Below are 18556 nucleotides of genomic sequence, written 5' to 3'. Positions count from 1 at the left end.
TCTTCCCACTTCTTTATTTGCATTACAATACTATCTTTAAAGAGACACTGCTAATTTAATCACCACCAAATAAATTTTTTGGCCCGTTGTAGTAAGCAATACATGCAGTGATATTACTATAAACAGAAAGCCAGAGGAAAATTTCTAATTTGTTCATTTATGTATTTGACAAAACTTTGTCTGCAGTCAAGTGTACTACTTCCCTTGCTGCCTGAGAGTCTTTCCTCTTCTCTCTTGCTGTGTTACATGTTTTTAAAAATATTAAAATGATTAAAAAACTATAAAAATTGGTAGGACAGATTATCCAAAGCTACATTTAAAAGTCATTTTTTGAAGTTTATTAGTTTGTCAATTTTTACAGTCTTAGTTAGGCATAGAGTTTCTTGTATTTTTAAAAATGTTTATATGTACAACATTTAATGTAATTTCATCCACTGTCGTTGCCAGAGATTACAATGTGGATTGCCTTCTCTAACATATGCATTTTTAATTTTGTCATCCACCATGAACCATACTGTTTCTTTTCAACTGCATAGCCTTCCTTATGTGTAAGTCAACGGCCAAGGCAGCAAAGATGAAGATAACCTAACCACAAATGTACACAGTAAGTCAGCAAAATTTATTCTATGTTATATACCTAGACCCTATTCCTACAAACAAATATGCATATACTTAACTAGAAGCACAAAAGAAGACCCCGCGATTTCAATTAGACTATTCCTGTGCTTAAATTTAAGTTGTATTAGTATTCGCAGGATCAATACCTTAGCATGGAGATTGCTATGTAAAGAATTACTAACTCTACAGTAACTTTGGTTCTTCAAGATCTTGTAGTCAGTGTTCATCCCACAAGTAGGTGTGCATGTGCCTAAATGCACATTTCCTGTTCTTCCTCATGTTCCTGTGCGAAAACAAAAGCCAGATTAACTGTAACCTTTCCTCATCTCCCTCACAATGCACAGTCCCAGATAGTTGATGACTGAAAGCAGGAATGGAGGGTGGGTTTTGGGATTACACATCATCCCAAATAGCTACACAGTTACTGTAGCATAGATAACCATTCTTTCTCCTTCAAGTTATGAGTGTGTGGATACACTGTTCGTGACTGGCAAGCAATATGCCTTTGGGCTGGCGAGATGAGGAGTATCAACTGCATCAGTACTACCGCTCTCCTGATCTTGGCATGTGCTTGGCAGCCAAGTCCAATACATAATGCTTGATGAAAGATTATTACATGTTGTGACTTTGCAGTTCTTGGCAACGAACACATTTCAGACATAGGCAGAGGACATTGCTTGAGGGCTGGTGAAGTAAGCCTTGATGTTTGGTGGGAGAAGTACACCACTCTGATGGTAACAGCAAAAAAGACATTCTGTTATCCACTTGGATACTCAGATGTGATGGCCTAGCCTTTGCAAGAGCAGGATATAGCTCGAAATAACCAAAGACACAGTCTGAAGAGGAGGTTATTTACTGTAACTGGAGCATCTTCGAGATGTGTGGTCCCTAGCTGTATTCCACATGTGGGTTCGCATGCATGCCATACACCCGACTTCAGAAGTTTTCTCCAAGCAGTGTCTGTTGACTAGCACATGTGCAACATGTCTATTTGTGGTCCCGACCTAGGGTATAAGGGGCAGTGATAAGTAGGCGCCTCCTTGCTTGTTAATGTAGTGCATAGCAGACATATTGTTAACCAGGACCTGCACTGTGGAATTTCAGAGGCTAGGTAAGAAGGCCATGCAGGCTAGTCTGATGCCTCTGAATTCCAGGTTTATGGGAATTACCACATCTACTGAGGACCAGGTCCCTTGCAACAGTAAGTGGTCCAGATGGCTTTTCAACTGTTCCTGATGCATTTGTGATTCAAGTCCTTGTTCAGTAGGGTGCTAAGCACAGTAATCCTCATATATTTTTAGGTTATAACCACCATTCCAGTTCTGAGAGGCCTCAAAGTGGAACCAACACCTTCCCGTCAAATTGGTGTTTCACTGGACAGTGGATTGGCCTGAGTCAGATACATAGGAGCTAGAGGTGAAGTCAAGCAAGCATCATCATGTATGTGTACACTAACATGTGGCCTAACACTCAAAGACCCCCTGGTAGAGGCCTCAGGGTCCTTCAACACCTATCCCAGGAAAGGAGCAGTAGAGAAGTCCCTCCAAGAGGGCTAGAGTGGTTGCGAGGAAGCAACCAAGCAGAGAGGCTATAGAGGAAGCAGCCAATGTGGGCCCTATAAAAGAGATGCACCTGGCTGGCTGCAGGATCTGAAATGGCTTGGATAGATTAGTCTGCTAGCAGGGCCTGGGAAAGCAAGGGGTTCTCCTGGCTAGCTGCAGGGTTAAGGCAGGTAGTTGCTGGCAAGGGAAGCGAGGGAATAACTTCTGGCTGGCTGCCAGGACTCACTGAAGACAGGCCCACAGGCAGTACTTTTCCCTGGAACTGTTACCTTGCGGAAGGGGGCTCATCTGGCTCATCTAGACTGACCCAGCTGGAGAGCTGGGGTCAAAGGACTAAAAGGCAGGTGAAGAACCTCCAAGGAGGAAGCCCTGGGAGTGCTGCTCCACCCCAGAGCAGGAACCTTCACATGTGAGCAGGTCAACTAGGGTACTAAGTATCGCTTCTTGTATCAACTAGGGTACTAAGATCGGTCCTCAGTCTGACCAACAGGGCCTGAGTCTGGGGAGGGCTACAGGGACAGTGTAGGGAGCTCAGCCAGAGGACTGAGTCGCTGAAGACCTGCTGAGAGATATTTAGTGAAAGGTGGGTGTGCTTGTGAAAGGTGGGTGCCAACCCAGTGAGAAAAAGACAAGTTGCAGACAGTCAGCCAGTGAAAGTGGGAGAGAGAGGTGCCAACCCTGTTACACTCCCTGTCCTCCTGTGGGATCTTAGACTACAATTAACTATTGACAGGAAAGCAGTGACCCTTTCCCCACATGAGAAAGTTGTATTTTGTGACCATAACCTGGTAGTTTGCCACCCAGAATTGCAGTGAGGCAGAGCAGTATGCTTTTTGCCCAGAAGTTTCTAATTTTTTAGGGTCCATGACCTTCAGTGTACTCTTTGAAAATGTAGATTTCTCCTGCATTACTGATACCAACAGGGACTCCAATTTTGAGAAGGTGTAGAAAAGTTCAAAGCCCTTCAGGGGCATTTGGTATCTTCTTTTCAGATGTTCAGATGTGGGAGAAAAAGTATCAGGCATTTGCCAGCTCAAATATTTCATCACTGATGGAAAGAATAATTCTGATGGGTGTTGCAGAACTTAGTATATCAAAAAGCATGTAGGACATCTCCTGTATTACTGTGATTTCAATGTCCAGGGATTCTGCAATGCAGGACTGGAGTTCCTGGAATGCCATGCTCGAGTAGGAGCTAGTGTCACTGCCTCATCAGGTAACGAAGACAACTCTTTCAGTTGAGACAGGTGTTCCTGTTGTCCCTCTATTACCTCCAACTATTGGGATCAACGTCAGGCACTGGTGTTAGTGCCCTGACTAACAGTGCTACCAGAGACCAGGATCGCTTCCACTTTCTTGATGCATTGAAGGGGGATATGCTCTAGGACACATGCAGTGACGGTCCCCAGTAAAGCCAATACAGCCAAGATGGCAAGCCATATGGGTTTTGGTCTGAGGTTCATCGACCCAGTGCCACTCATGCCTTACCTGGGGCAGAGCCCTAAGTGATAGCCTTCTATTACACCCTTGGAGGGACTCAAGAGTAGAGAAGAGGCATACGTACTGCATGCCAGAAAGGAGGAGTCTGCTGTCAACAGTGGAAAAAAACAGACCTCTTCAAACAGCGGTACTGGGCAGCAATATGGATTATGCACTGGTTCGGATGCTAGTCATCACTTTGGTGCAGGGGATGAGGGCATATCTAAGGCCCATGATCGGCTCAGTCACCGGCACCATTGATGGAGTTGGAAGCAGGACTACTTTACTGTGTACTGCCCCTATTTTGGGGGCAAGAGGTTTTATGTCCTCCCGGAAGGATGATCCCATGGGATATTTGGAGCTATGTTTCTGCTCTACCCGCTTTGCCTCTCAGTATTACCTTTTGTATCAGCATTACCTTTTGTATCACATCTATTGCTAAGTTGCTGGTGCTGGGACCCCTGGTGTGAATGCTCTAGGTGCCAGCTTTGATGGTGTCGTCCTCTTATCCTTCTTTCTACTGACTTATCCCAGGGTTGAGAGCCTGCATGAGGGATCACTGACCGATGCAAACTCTTTTGGCTCCACTTTGGGGTTATTTCCTCGAGGGCTCAAGTAAACCATGTTCATTACTCAAGCAGATGAAACATGAGCCAAGCACCCCTGGACTTGTTGTCCTGGTCCTGAAAGAAAAACAACTCGTACACCACGCACTTAAGCACTTGTCTGGGATTTGGCTCTTTCCCCAGGCAGAAGGGGCAATGGCTGGGTCTGTAAATGAGGTGGATGAGTCTGTCACAGAAGGAACAGGGTTTGAACACTGACAGTTTTGAGACTGACATGAGGCATGACAGTTGGCACAAAGTGCCTCTCCCTGCTATACAGTAGGGTGTATTTTTTCTTTTCTTTTTTTTTAATTAGAACATTCAATTAAAGGAAGAAGAAAAGTAAAGACAAAAAATTTCACAAATTGGTAAAAAGGAATGAGTTTGACACTTTAAAATGTAAAAGGTCAGACACACGTTAGATTCTGTCTTGGTAAGACAGCACTGAGGGAGGGTCACAGCTGCTCCGCCCTTTGTGACCTTGCACAGTAGAACACTGTGGCACAGGACACTGCTATTCAAAAGAATCCAATCACACAAAACTTCTACAATGCACACCTACAGTGGGATCCACGCTGACATATATTCAAAGTAGTATGATTTAGTCTGAACTTTTCATATAAAGTGGTCTTTCATTTACTGTCTAGGACACAGAGCAGTAGATAGAACTAAGATCCTACATACATGAATGCAAGGCTGTAGGAAATATTCTACTTGATACTGTATTTGTGAAATAGTATATGATCATGTAGTTAAAGACTACTGTAATGCATATGCAGAAGGGGGTAGAGTTCGGGTTTTCCATCCAACCCTACTTTGGCATTACCTGTGTTTTGAATATTTAATTATACAACCTTTATGTTCCATTACAATAGTTTTTGGTATGGAAATTTCTCACTGTTTTTAAAAGTAAAAAATCATAATGATGGAGCTTTATTCTCCAGGACTTTGAAACTCAAATGGGTTACAATAATACATGTATATTTAATAAGAGCTACTTCAATGTCACGATCAGGCCCTGTTGAATAGATTTGATACGGTTTATAGAAAAGTACCAATCTTCTTCACAACTTAAGAGATGCAGAGCTTTCAGGGTGCATCAGAAGGGCACTTCCTTCTCTGCAGTTTACAAAGCATGAAGGATCCCTCTCTCAACCCCAAATGTTCCTAATGATTCCCAGCATCCACTAGATTTTCACTGTGCACTTAAGTCAGCCATGAAAATCCTCTCACACCTGCACACTTTAAAAGTTAAATATGCTGGTTCATTGTTTCCTAACTCAGTCAGATCAAAACAGAACAAGCAAAAGCACTTCCCAGTTAATGCTATTTTCATTCTTAACCTCAGCTCTCAGCCATTTTATTTGTAGAACTGGTCAAAAAAACAAAATATAATATGAAAGTGAAATTTCTCTTCCCCACTTCCTTGGGTTCAAAAATGACTGAACTACTGCTCTGCAAATTTTGCTCTAAAAATTCCCCAATGGGCAACAGTACAGAAAACAGAGTGAACATTTCAGAAAGTTATAAGCCCTTTGAAAACAGTTAGAATTGGAATAGTTATGGAAGTTTAACTACAGAGGTTGATGTTATTCCTGCTACAGTTAAAAGATGTGTACAAGATGTACTGAAATTAAATTCACTAGGTAAATGTAGTTGGCCCCTGCATATGAAGTGTTAGATACAAAGAAAAGCCAGGTAAAAGTTAAACAAAGACACAGAAAATGCTTAGAATAAGATATGGCTTACCTATAAAATAATTACATTTACCACTTAGAAAATCTGACTATGACTAACTATTATAGAGGAATTTATAAGAACTGGATGTTAGGTCATGTGATTACTTTCTTACATCCTAAAGTCTGAAGTAAAGCCAAAAATTCCAAATGTCAGATTTCAAAAGTTGGTTAACCAAGTTTGAAAGCCAGGACATTATGTATTAAATTTATCACTGTATAAAGAAGTTACTCTCCTTGTGCAGTAATGATGGATCTTCAAGATGTGTCCCTAAGGGTGCTCAACTGTAGGTGTGTCGACGTCCCGGCACTGCTGATTGGAGAATTTTGGTAGCAGCATCTGTTCAGCCTGCTCATGAGACTAACAGCATTGCGGGCAAACGCCCCTGAGTTCCTTCTCTACTGCAGAGAGTATGAGGAGAACTCTGAAATAGAGGGGAGGAGGGTGGGTTGTGGAGCACCAACAAGGACATCCATCTCCAAGACCCATCATTACTGCACTAGGTGAGTAACTTCCTCTTCTTCGAGTAGTGTCCCTATGGGTGCTCCACCATAGGTGACTCCCAAGCAGTATCCTACACTGGAGGCAGAGCTTTGGAATAGAGTCTGTGTTGGATGACAGTACTGTGGCGCCGAACCTGGCATCTGCAGCAGAGTCTCCCCAGATGGCACAGTGTTCCGCAAATGTATGTGCAGATGCCAAGGTAGTGGTTTTGCAGATTTTGAACATAGGGATGCCCCTGTAGAAGGTGACAGATGAGGAAACTGAGCTCATGAAATGTCTGAGGATTGTAGACGGGGGTGCTAAATCGTGAATCTGATTAGAGTTTATTCCATTTGAGACCCATTTAGAGAGTATTTGAGCTGAAATCGCTGTGCCTTTAGACCTGTCTGCAATGGAGATTTTCTGAAAACTCTTGTCCTGTCCAAATAAAAGGCCAAAGCTCTCCTTATGTCAAGCGTATGGAGGATGACTTCCCTATTATCCTGGTGAGACTTTGGAAAAAAGGTTGGAAGGTGAATGAGTTCATTCACGTGAAATGTGGAAGTCACTTTGGGGGTGAACTTCAGAAGTGGTCTAAACATGACTGTCAGGGAAAAAATGAGGAGGACTTGTGGCACCTTAGAGACTAACAAATTTATCTGAGCATAAGCTTTCATGGGCTAAAGCCCACTTCATCAGATGCATGCAGTGAAAGATATAGTAGGAAGATCACACACACACACAAAATGGGGGTTGCCATACTAACTCTTAACAAGACTAATCAATTAAGGTGGGCTATTAGCAGGAGAAGAAAAAACTTTTGCAGTGATTATCAGGATGGCCCATTTCAAACAGTCGACAAGAAGGTTACCCTCTGATCCCACTGAGGGTTACCAAAAGAAACTACACCATTTGCTCAAGAAACTCCCTGAAAAAGCACAAGAACAAATCCACACAGACACACCCCTGGAACCCCGACCTGGGGTACTCTGCTACCCAAGATCCATAAACCTGGAAATCCTCGACGCCCCATCATCTCAAGCATTGGCACCCTGACAGCAGGATTGTCTGGCTATGTAGACTCCCTGCACAGGCGCTACGCTACCAGCACTCCCAGCTATCTTCGAGACACGACTGACTTCCTGAGAAAAAAATCATAGAGCAGGTCCTCAAGGAATCTATCCTGAAGCACTTACATAGAGGAAAGTGATCAGGAACAGTCAGCATGGATTCATCAAGGGAAGGTCATGCCTGACTAATCTAATCTATGATGAGATTACTGGTTCTGTGGATGAAGGGAAAGCAGTGGATGTATTGTTTCTTGACTTTAGCAAAGCTTTTGACACGGTCTCCCACAGTATTCTTGCCAGCAAGTTAAAGAAGTATGGGCTGGATGAATGCACTATAAGATGGATAGAAAGTTGGCTAGATTGTTGGGCTCAACGGGTAGTGATTAATGGCTCCATGTCTAGTTGGCAGCCGGTATCAAGTGGAGTGCCCCAAGGGTCGGTCCTGGGGCCGGTTTTGTTCAATATCTTCATAAATGATCTGGAGGATGGTGTGGATTGCACTCTCAGCAAATTTGCAGATGATACTAAACTGGGAGGAGTGGTAGATACGCTGGAGGGCAAGGACAGGATACAGAAGGACCTAGACAAATTGGAGGATTAGGCCAAAAGAAATCTGATGAGGTTCAACAAGGATAAGTGCAGGGTCCTGCACTGAGGACGGAAGAATCCAATGCACTGCTACAGACTAGGGACCGAATGGCTAGGCAGCAGTTCTGCGGAAAAGGACCTAGGCGTGACAGTGGACGAGAAGCTGGATATGAGTCAGCAGTGTGCCTTTGTTGCCAAGAAGGCCAATGGCATTTTGGGATGTATAAGTAGGAGCATAGCCAGCAGATCAAGGGACGTGATCGTTCCCCTCTATTCGACATTGGTGAGGTCTCATCTGGAGTACTGTGTCCAGTTTTGGGCCCCACACTACAAGAACGATGTGGAAAAATTGGAAAGCGTCCAGTGGAGGGCAACAAAAATGATTAGGGGACTGGAACACATGACTTATGACGAGAGGCTGAGGGAACTGGGATTGTTTAGTCTGCAGAAGAGAAGAATGAGGGGGGATTTGATAGCTGCTTTCAACTACCTGAAAGGGGGTTCCAAAGAGGATGGTTCTAGACTAGTCTCAGTGGTAGAACATGACAGGACAAGGAGTAATGGTCTCAAGTTGCAGAGGGGGAGGTTTAGGTTGGATATTAGGAAAAACTTTTTCACTAGGAGGGTGGTGAAACACTGGAATGCGTTACCTAGGGAGGTGGTAGAATCTCCTTCCTTAGAAGTTTTTAAGGTCAGGCTTGACAAAGCCCTGGCTGGGTTGATTTAATTGGGGATTGGTCCTGCTTTGAGTAGGGGGTTGGACTAGATGACCTCCTGAGGTCCCTTCCAACCCTGATATTCTATGATTCTATGAAACTACAGTCCATCAGTGGTCTTCCTGAAAACACCATCCTGGCCACTATGGATGTAGAAGCCCTCTACACAACATTCCACACAAAGATGGACTACAAGCCATCAGGAACAGTATCCCTGATAATGTCACGGCAAACCTGGTGGCTGAACTTTCTGACTTTGTCCTCACCCACAACTATTTCACATTTGGGGACAATGTAGACTTTCAAACCAGCGGCACTGCTATGGGTACCCGCATGGCCCCACAGTATGCCAACATTTTTATGGCTGACTTAGAACAACGCTTCATCAGCTCTCGTCCCCTAATGCCCCTACTCTATTTGTGCTATATTGATGACATCATCATCATCTGGACCCATGGGAAAGAAGCACTTGAGGAATTCCACCATGGTTTCAACAATTTCCATCCCACCATCAACCTCAGCCTGGACCAGTCCACACAAGAGATCCACTTCCTGGACACTACGGTGCTAATAAGCAATGGCCACATAAACACCACCCTATACCAGAAACCTACTGACCGCTATTCCTACCTACACGCCTCCAGCTTTCACCCAGATCACACCACACGATCCATTGTCTACAGCCAAGCTCTACGATACAACCGCATTTGCTCCAACTCCTCAGACAGAGACAAACACCTACAAGATCTCTATCAAGCATTCTTACAACTACCAAACCCACCTGCTGAAGTGAAGAAACAGACTGACAGAGCCAGAAGAGTACCCAGAAGTCACCTACTACAGGACAGGCCCAACAAAGAAAATAACCGAACACCACTAGCCATCACCTTCAGCCCCCAACTAAAACCTCCCCAACGCATCATCAAGGATCACTCTCACTGATCTTGGGAGACAGGCCAGTCCTTGCTTACAGACAGCCCCCCAACCTGAAGCAAATACTCACCAGCAACCACATACCACACAACAGAACCACTAACCCAGGAACCTATCCTTGCAACAAAACCCATTGCCAACTGTGTCCACATATCTATTCAGGGGACACCATCATAGGGCCTAATCACATCAGCCACACTATCAGAGGCTCGTTCACCTGCACATCTACCAATGTGATATATGCCATCATGTGCCAGCAATGCCCCTCTGCCATGTATATTGGGCAAACTGGACAGTCTCTACGTAAAAGAATAAATGGACAAATCATATGTCAAGAATTATAACATTCATAAACCAGTCGGAGAACACTTCAATCCCTCTGGTCACTCCATTACAGACCTAAAAGTGGCAATTCAACAAAAAGACTTCAAAAAACAGACTCCGAGAGACTGCTGAATTTTGGAATTTGCAAACTGGATACAATTAACTTAGGCTTGAATAAAGACTGGGAGTGGATGGGTCATTATACAAAGTAAAACTATTTCCCCATGTTTATTCCCTCCCCACATCCTGTTCCTCAGATGTTGTCAACTGCTGGAATTGGCCCACCTTGATTATCACTACAAAAGGTTTTCTTTCCTCCCGTCCCCCGTTCTCCTGCTGGTATTAGCTCATCTTAAGTGATTACTCTCCTTACAGTGTGTATGATAACACCCATTGTTTCATGTTCTCTGTGTATATAAATCTCCCCACTGTATTTTCCACTAAATGCATCCGATGAAGTGAGCTGTAGCTCACAAAAGCTTATGCTCAAATAAATTTGTTAGTCTCTAAGGTGCCACAAGTACTCTTTGTTCTTTCTGCTGATACAGACTAACACGGCTACCACTCTGAAATTTGCCAGGGAAGAAAACTGTAAAGGGAGGATGCGCCATCAGGGCAGCTGTCTCCCCATCCTTCCTGCCTCTTCCATAGTTAGGTGGAGAAAAACTGAGTACCCTTCTACCTGCTGGTGGAAGGTCGCTATCGCAGCTAACTGTACTTTTAGCAAGCTAACAGAGTCCCGATTTCTTGAGATTCAGCAAATAGTCTAGGACTACAGGGTAGAGTGGCCGTATCCAGGGTGACTTTTTTGGACTTGCACCAGATCTGAAATCTGGTCCACTTCTGTCGGTAAGTACAATGGATAACCACTTTCCTGCTATGTAATAATACTTCTGATACCTCTTCAGAGCATGTCGTCTCTATGTGTTGGAACCATGAAGGGGCCAGGCTTTGAGCCATAGTATCCGCAGGCTGGGATGAAGAGTGCATCTCTCATTCTGCAAGAGGAAATAAGGAGTGGTTGCAAGAGTCTCCTGTGGACACAGCACCAGTTGAGACAGTTAAGGGTACTATGTCTCTCTGGGCCAGGTGGGAGCGATTAGTATGATATTTGCTTTCTCTCTTTATTTTCAGCAGGTCTTTCAGCAACAGAGGAAATGGGAGAAGGCATAAAGAAGGTCCTTGTCCCATGGGAGGAGGAGGAGGAGTGTCCCCCAATGCCCGCTGTGGAGCAGTACCGTAGACGTTTCTTGTTCTGGTAAGTTGCAAACAAGCCGCTCATCAGTGTCCCCCATTGTCAGAATATGTCGTGGAGCATCACTGAGTCTATCTCCCATTCGTGATAGTGTGGGAATTTGCTGCTGAGACTGTCTGCTGTCGTGTTGTGTACTCCTGGTAGGCAGGCCGCTGATACTGCAACATTGTGGGAAATGCACCAGTTCCATAGCATTAGTGCTTCCGCACAAAGGGAGGTCAATCTGGCGCCTCCATGGATAAATGTAATACTTGCACACTATATTGTCCATCATGACCTGTGTGTGTACATCTCTGATCAGTGGAAGGAAATGAGCACATGAATTCCTGACCGCTCTGAATTCTGATAGATTGATGTGAAGGCACATCTCAGATGGAGCCCATTTGCCCTGCACTGTAAGATTATTAAGATGTGCGCCCTATTGTATGAGAGATGTGTTTGATTGTGGTGGGCAACGACAGCAGTTTGTCTGTGTTGCCTTTGTTCAGCCTATAAACCAAACTGACCCATGATGATTGGAGGCATCTCATGCAAAGTTTGGCATGAACTATCACCTATGTGCCTACGGCCATGTGCCCCAGGAGCTGAAGGGAGTGTATGGCCAGTATTTGAGGGCTGGATTGCAAGGTCTCCATAAGCATGGAGAGACTGAGGAATCTGTGTTTTGGGAGGAGTGCTCTTGCTCATACGGAGTCGAGGTTGGCTCCTATGAATTCTAGTTACTGTACCAGTATTAATTGTTGATTTGTGTGTGTTTATTTGTAGGCCCAGATTCCTGAACAAATCCAGAGTGGTATGGGTAACTCGCTGGGCCTTCGAAGAAGCAATGTGCCCTGATGAGACAATCATCCAGGAAAGGGTAGATCATAATGCCCAGAGAGCATAGCTGGGCCGCAATCATAGAGATGACCTTGGAGAATACTCTGGGGGCCAATGAGAGGCCAAAAGGGAGTACTCTGTATTGGTAGTGGTCCTGGCCTAGTATGAATCTGAGGCATCTTCTGTGACATGGTATGATCGAAATGTGGAAACAATCATCTTTAAGGTCAAGGGCTGAAAACCAGTCTCCTCTTTCTAACACTGGAATAATCATTCCCAAAGTGACCATCTTGAACTTCTGAGCCTTAAATTTGTTGAGCCCTCTGAGGTCTAGTATGGATCTCCAACGTCCCTTTTTCTTGGGTATCGGGAAGCAGTGAGAGTAAAAGCCTTTGCCTCTTAGATGTAGGGGGCACTGGTTCTATGGTTCCTGCGGTGAGGAGATATTACAAGAAGAGATAGACTAGGGTCTCATAAGAAGGGTCCCTGAAGTGGAATGGGGAAGGACACTGGGGTGGGGGAAGGGGGTGAAATGGATGGAGTATTCATCTCAAATAATATCCAGTACCCATTTGTCAGAGGTTACCCGTTCCCAGGTGCAGCGGAATGGGGTGAGACAGAAATCCCCTCTCATCCCTATGGATGCTAACATTGGATGGTATTGAAGAGAATGGTCTAATGGCACCTGGACCAACCCTTTGAAATTGTCGTTTTGAGGTGGATGGCTGTGAAGAAGTAGGATAAGGACCTGATAGTTTCCGTTTAGAGAACCTGAACTTTTCTTTGGGGTTCTGAAGAGTGTCGGGATGAATATTGTGACAACCAGAGCCTGAACGAAGGCTGAGAACTATACTCTCTCTTCTGCCCAGTTGTGTAGATTCTGAGAGACTGAAGAGTAACCCTGAAGTCTTTTAAAGTGAGGAGGAAAAAGTACGCCTTTTCCATAAAGAATTTTCTGCCTTCAAAGGGAAGGTCCTCCACAGTTGTTTGCACCTCTTTGGAGAAACTGGATAAATACAGCCAAGAGACTCGTCTCATCATGATGGCAGCGATGATGGAACATGCCATTGTCAGCTGCGTCAAATGCAGACTGGAGTGACATCTTTGCCACTAGTTGGCCTTAGCTTTGAATTGGTCCTTGTGAGATTCTGGGAGCTGCTCAAAAAAGGAATTGAGTTTTAAGTAGCTGATGTAATCATATTTTGCCATTAGGACTTGATCGTTTGCGATATGGAACTGTAGAGTGGCTAATAAGTATATTTTTCTCGGCTGCTAGTCCCAGTCATAGGGGGTGGATTTCAGGTGATGCTGACAGCCTCTTGAGTTTTCTGCATCCATAATCATTGAATTAGGGGGCAGGTGGAAGAAGAAGAAAAAAATCTCTTTTGCTGGTACGTAATTTTTTTTTTTTTTAATCAGCCTGTTAGCATGTTGGTGGTACTGATGCCAGGGTCTGCCATATGAGTTTGGTTAATAGGAAGGGCTACTCGGAACAAAGTAGAGATGCATAGAATGTCCAGTAGTTTATGGTGTGCCTCTGTCACCTCCTGTAATGATAGTTTTAATGCATCTGCCACTCTTTGAGCTACCTCCTGGAAAAGCTTAAAGGCGTCTGCCAACAATGGAAGAGGGGGCATCACTTTCTTATCTGTTGATGAAGATGAGAAGTTGGTCTGGAGGGTAATCTCCCTCCTCTCAGTGTTCAGGGGGCTTGAACGACCCTCAATGCAGCAGCCGAAGGAGGGTGTCTCATCAGGCCTGAATAGGCCGAGCCAGAACCATGGGAGGCACAGTGTTTATGGGCTTGCCAAGGGTCCCAGTAAGGCCACAGAGCATGGGAAGGACCCAGAAGGCTGCCCCTACCAAGGAGGCTGGGTGCCAGAGGGGCGGTACAGCTGAGGCCCATTTGGGAAATGGGTACCATAGGGTGAATGAGAAGAGTGACAGGAGACTGTCGTCTTGCTCATTGTGACTCATCACTCAAAAATGGGGGGGCATGGCATGAGGTCACTGACAAGTCTGGGTCTCTGAGTGGATTCATTACCAGGTAGAGGTGAGTCGAATGCAGACACCGAAAGATCTGTCACGTACCAGAAGTCCGGCAATGCCACAGTCATCTGTTCTGGTAGCAGTTGGCAGAGCTGAGACATCTGCAACAAAGGAGTTGGCAATGTCTACTTACTGTGCAGTCCACCAGTGCCTGGCATGCCAAGATGGAAAAACTGTCAATGCCTGCACCAAAGGAGCCTTCCCCAGTGTGGATTCTCTATTTTTCTCGCACTCAATACCGATGAGTCTTTGCTTGTGCCCACTGGGTCCTTAGGCAGCCCATAATATTCTATCAGGGCGGTAACGTGAGCTCTGGGTACCTGATTTAGACAGCTTTGGTGCCATCGGTACCCATGATTCCAAGTGAACTGGAGAACGTTTTCAGCTCGGTCACGGCTTGCTGTGGGAATTCACAGCCCTTTTCTTAGAAACCTTGTGAGACTGGCTCATGGATGACTTCTTCAGCTCACCTCCCTTAGATATAGAGGGTTGCAGTGAGAATTCCCACCACCCAGAGTCTTGGAGTGACTCTGTGGGCGGTTGGAGGAGTGCTTCCATTAGGAGAAGCTTGAGTCCCAGTTCTCTCTCCTTTCTGGATCTGGGTTTCAATTGCTGGCATAAACCACACTTGTGTGGGATGTGGTTCTCTCCCAGACAGCAAACGCAGTAAGAATGTCCGTTAGTCACTGGGATAGATGCTTTGCAACAGAAACACTTCCTGAAACCCAGTTCGGAAGGGGGGTGGGGGGAAGTACCCATAAGGACACTACTCAAAGAGGAATACAGGTTCTACCACAACAGTCCCATGCATTAGTGCGGATGCCTTATATACCACCTATATTTGTGTACAGTGTCAGTGTTCTAAATGTTGAACAATGTTTTAGGAGGTTATGATTTTTTTCAATATCTATACACTGTCCACAACTGGAAGAAAATTCAAAAGAATGACAAAATTTAAATTAGTGAAAATTCCACCAAATGGGTCTGTATTTATGGGCTTTTATTTCCCTTGAAATTAGTTTTAAAAAAGGCAGACCTGCTAGATGGCTTGGCTGGAATAGCAGTGCCCTTTCAGGGGAGATTTCTAAAGCAATCTTAGAAATCTTGTTTTACTGGAGGGCAGAGGCTTGTTGCCTAATCAAAGTAATGCTTTAAGAAAAAGGGATAAACTCATGCCTCTTTGCTAGTGGTGTGAAGGTATCTTTACATGGCTTTGTAGGACAACAGTAAGAGTTTGAACATGCTAATAATAATCAAAATAATTATATAGAGAGGAAAAATCATACAGCTAGAGGCACTAGCTCTTTTTACGTATGTGATCAGGGAAACAGGGTGTAGAAAAGCCTGCGGCTTGTTTTAAAATGTCTGAGTTCCTTTTAACAAAGACAATTAAACACTCTGCTAAATCCCGAGAAAGCTACTCTACATTATGGATAAAATCAAATGTACAAATCTGTGCACTGTATTATAATATGTAGGCTGACAAAAAATTACACTAGAAAAGAGATACCTCCAATTTGCTCTTCTCGGCAGCAGCTTGCAGAGAAGGAGAAGGTGCCAAAGGCAGAACAGCATCAGAGGAGGACATCTGTACAAAGCAGATGAAAGGGATGAGAAAGGAACCATGGCAGATTATCAGAATTAACAGACTATAGAAAGAGCAAAGGAACATATGATTTCATATTTTTCCCCAAGATACAGAAGCACTTTGGGGAGAAAAAAAAATCATACAATATAGAAAAACAAGGCAGGCAAGACAAAGCATTTGCATTTTGGTCTTTTGAATTTTACTAATGCTATTTCTAAAGGAAGAGAGGTTTGTCAGGGAACTGAATGATTTATAATGAAATTCACTAGAATATAAATATAAGAAAATGAACCTGGATAAGATCACATCACAGGAATGAGAAAAATAATTAGGTTTCATCCAATGTTCAATTTTATCCAATGTGACTGTTGAAATATTAATGTCTTGAAGCATGAAGGCATGCTGTCCCATGGGGGAGCAAGAGGGGAGTGCTTTTGTTCTTGTTCACTGTAACAGAATATTTATTTAAAGAATACAGCAAAATAACTCTGAAAGTTATACATTTAATTAAAAGTTCTAATGAACTGTTCTCTATTTAAGAACATGCTAAACATAAAAAGCTGTGAGTTTCTACAAAGCAGCATCCTAGCAGTCGGTTGCCAGACCTATTACAAAGCAATTATATATATATTTATTTTCCTTTCTAACAGTGTGCACGACCACTATTACCAGCACTGTACTTCCAGAATTACCAAAGATATTATGAGACCGTTATATACACCAGAGAGGCGACTTACACATGAAAATGGGATTCGTCTAAAAGCATTTTCATACATCTTCCTAATCCATTTCTTTGTGTGTACTTGATCACTTTAATAGAAGCATTATCCTTCTATTCCCTTTACAGAAAAATGCAACTGAAATAGGTTTACTAAATGTGCAGTAAATCTTCAGAGCTATAAAACTGACAACTCTGTATTTCCCAATATCATCATTAGTATCCACATGGAAAATTTAAAAATAAATTGAGCTATGAGTACAGGTCTGTACGTACTGTCAAAATAAACCCTGATTATTTAGATATGCAGTGTTGTTGATCCCAAGTTAATAGAGGGAAAAGATCGGTGAGGTAATATCTTTTTCTGAACCAACTTCTGTTGGTGAGAGAGACAAGCTTTCAAGCTTACACAGAGCTCTTCTTCAGGCATGGGAAAGAAGAGCTCTGTGTAAGGTCAGAAGCTTGTCTTTCACCAACAGAAATCGGTCCAATAAAAGTTATTACCTCACCCACCCTGTGTCTCTAATATTTAGATGGCACTTTTTTTTTTTGCATTAAGTAATCTTTGACACAGCTTCTTACAATCTAGCTGAAAACTACAGAGAAACCCCTTGTTACATCTTTAGTTTTGCATGTTTGTTATAGAAGATCCCATGAGTATTGTTGTAGTTAATTTATGCATGCTTTGAATATTCACTATCTGTATATATAAAGGCCCTGGAAACGTGCTTTTGCTCTGAAGGTTGGTGCATGATGTTCCAGAAAAGGGGTTTTGTTTAACACTGTGTTCAGTAGTTTCAAGAAGAAATTTCACACTGGGTTAAACTTCTAGAAGTGATACATTTATACAAAAAAGTGACTTAGTCAGTATTTTTCTGATTTTAGTTTGTTATAGAATCTACTAATGTTATCGTAAGAGGTACCTGAGAGACTCCCCATGATCATGCAGTAAATTTAATCTTATGCTTACAACTTTCTGTTGCTATGGAAACAGTGATATATCCAGCATTTTGGACTTTACCACATTAATTTATAAAATGAAGAGAGGGGGATTATTCACTCAGCCTTATTTGAGCATTGTTTAGTTACCAAATCTTTTACCAAACTACAGACTATTTAAAACCCAGATAGTCAAGTGTTTAGTCTGATGTGTAAGTCCCCCCATAATTTACTAAAATAATTTAAAATTTCATTTCAGCTATGCTTTCTGGTTCCTAGACATAAATTGTTTTTAGTTCCCTCACACATCTGTCAGATGCAGATGCAGAACGTGGGTTAGGGTTGTTTTTTTTTTCCCCTTTTTTAATCGCAAAATAGGAGTTTTCTACATCTGAAAGTCTATTAAACAAATGATGACTATTGGCCAGGCAATATCACACATTCAAATAATGCAATAGAGATCAATGACTTTTTGAGGCCATCATAATCTATAAAATAAACATACATTGCAGCATTAGCCCACTTGCTTCACAAGTTTGTTTCCTCATTTGCATACCATCTGTCAAAACAAAGGTATCAGAAAGTCCACAAAAGGCCAAACATACAAGTACTGTGCCTACATAATTGGCATAACAATTTTAAACTGAAGTATATTACAATGCACTTGGAATCAAACATTTTGATTCTAGTTTGCCTACAGCTGATTCAACAGTTGTCCATTGTGACCTTGTTTCTTCATTCTTTGGCAAGATTTGGCTGTCTGACACTACATTTGCTGTATCCAAGCAGGAGAGGAATGCCCAATATATTTTAACTCCTAGGTCAAGCCAGCCACATACAGTATGTACCTGTGACCCTGTAAGATGCACAAAAGGCCAATGTATATATCCTAGGTCCACTCTTAGTGAAGCTGACTTCATAATGCAAAGCCCCACCAGTCCTTGAAATGCCTATAGTCCTGTCCATCTTTCAGTGTTAACATCTTGGGGACCAACACTCTTCCTAACAAAGGAAGTTTAAGATGTGCTTTGCAAATGACAGTTTAAGATGATTTATCTTTCAGTCTGGTTTCT

At 43.2% G+C, this 18556-nt stretch overlaps 1 protein-coding gene across 3 annotated transcripts in view; it reads right to left on the bottom strand.

The window, feature by feature from the left end:
• SMAP1 (small ArfGAP 1) overlaps positions 1-18556 on the bottom strand; it is a 221387-nt gene that overhangs the window by 130568 nt on the left and 72263 nt on the right. For 2 of the 3 annotated variants that reach the window (XM_073336382.1, XM_073336380.1), the window contains exon 5: positions 15749-15826. The exons of the other annotated variant lie outside the window; for it this stretch is intronic. In XM_073336382.1, coding sequence (XP_073192483.1) covers positions 15749-15826 — 78 coding nt within the window. The remainder of the gene's footprint in view (positions 1-15748; positions 15827-18556) is intronic. 3 annotated transcript variants of the gene reach the window in all.

This window comes from Lepidochelys kempii, chromosome 3 (genome assembly GCF_965140265.1).
Source record: "Lepidochelys kempii isolate rLepKem1 chromosome 3, rLepKem1.hap2, whole genome shotgun sequence".
NCBI lineage: Eukaryota > Metazoa > Chordata > Testudines > Cheloniidae > Lepidochelys > Lepidochelys kempii.
The sequence above is the reverse complement of the archived record's forward strand: the minus strand, read 5'-3'. Positions and strand labels throughout refer to the sequence as shown.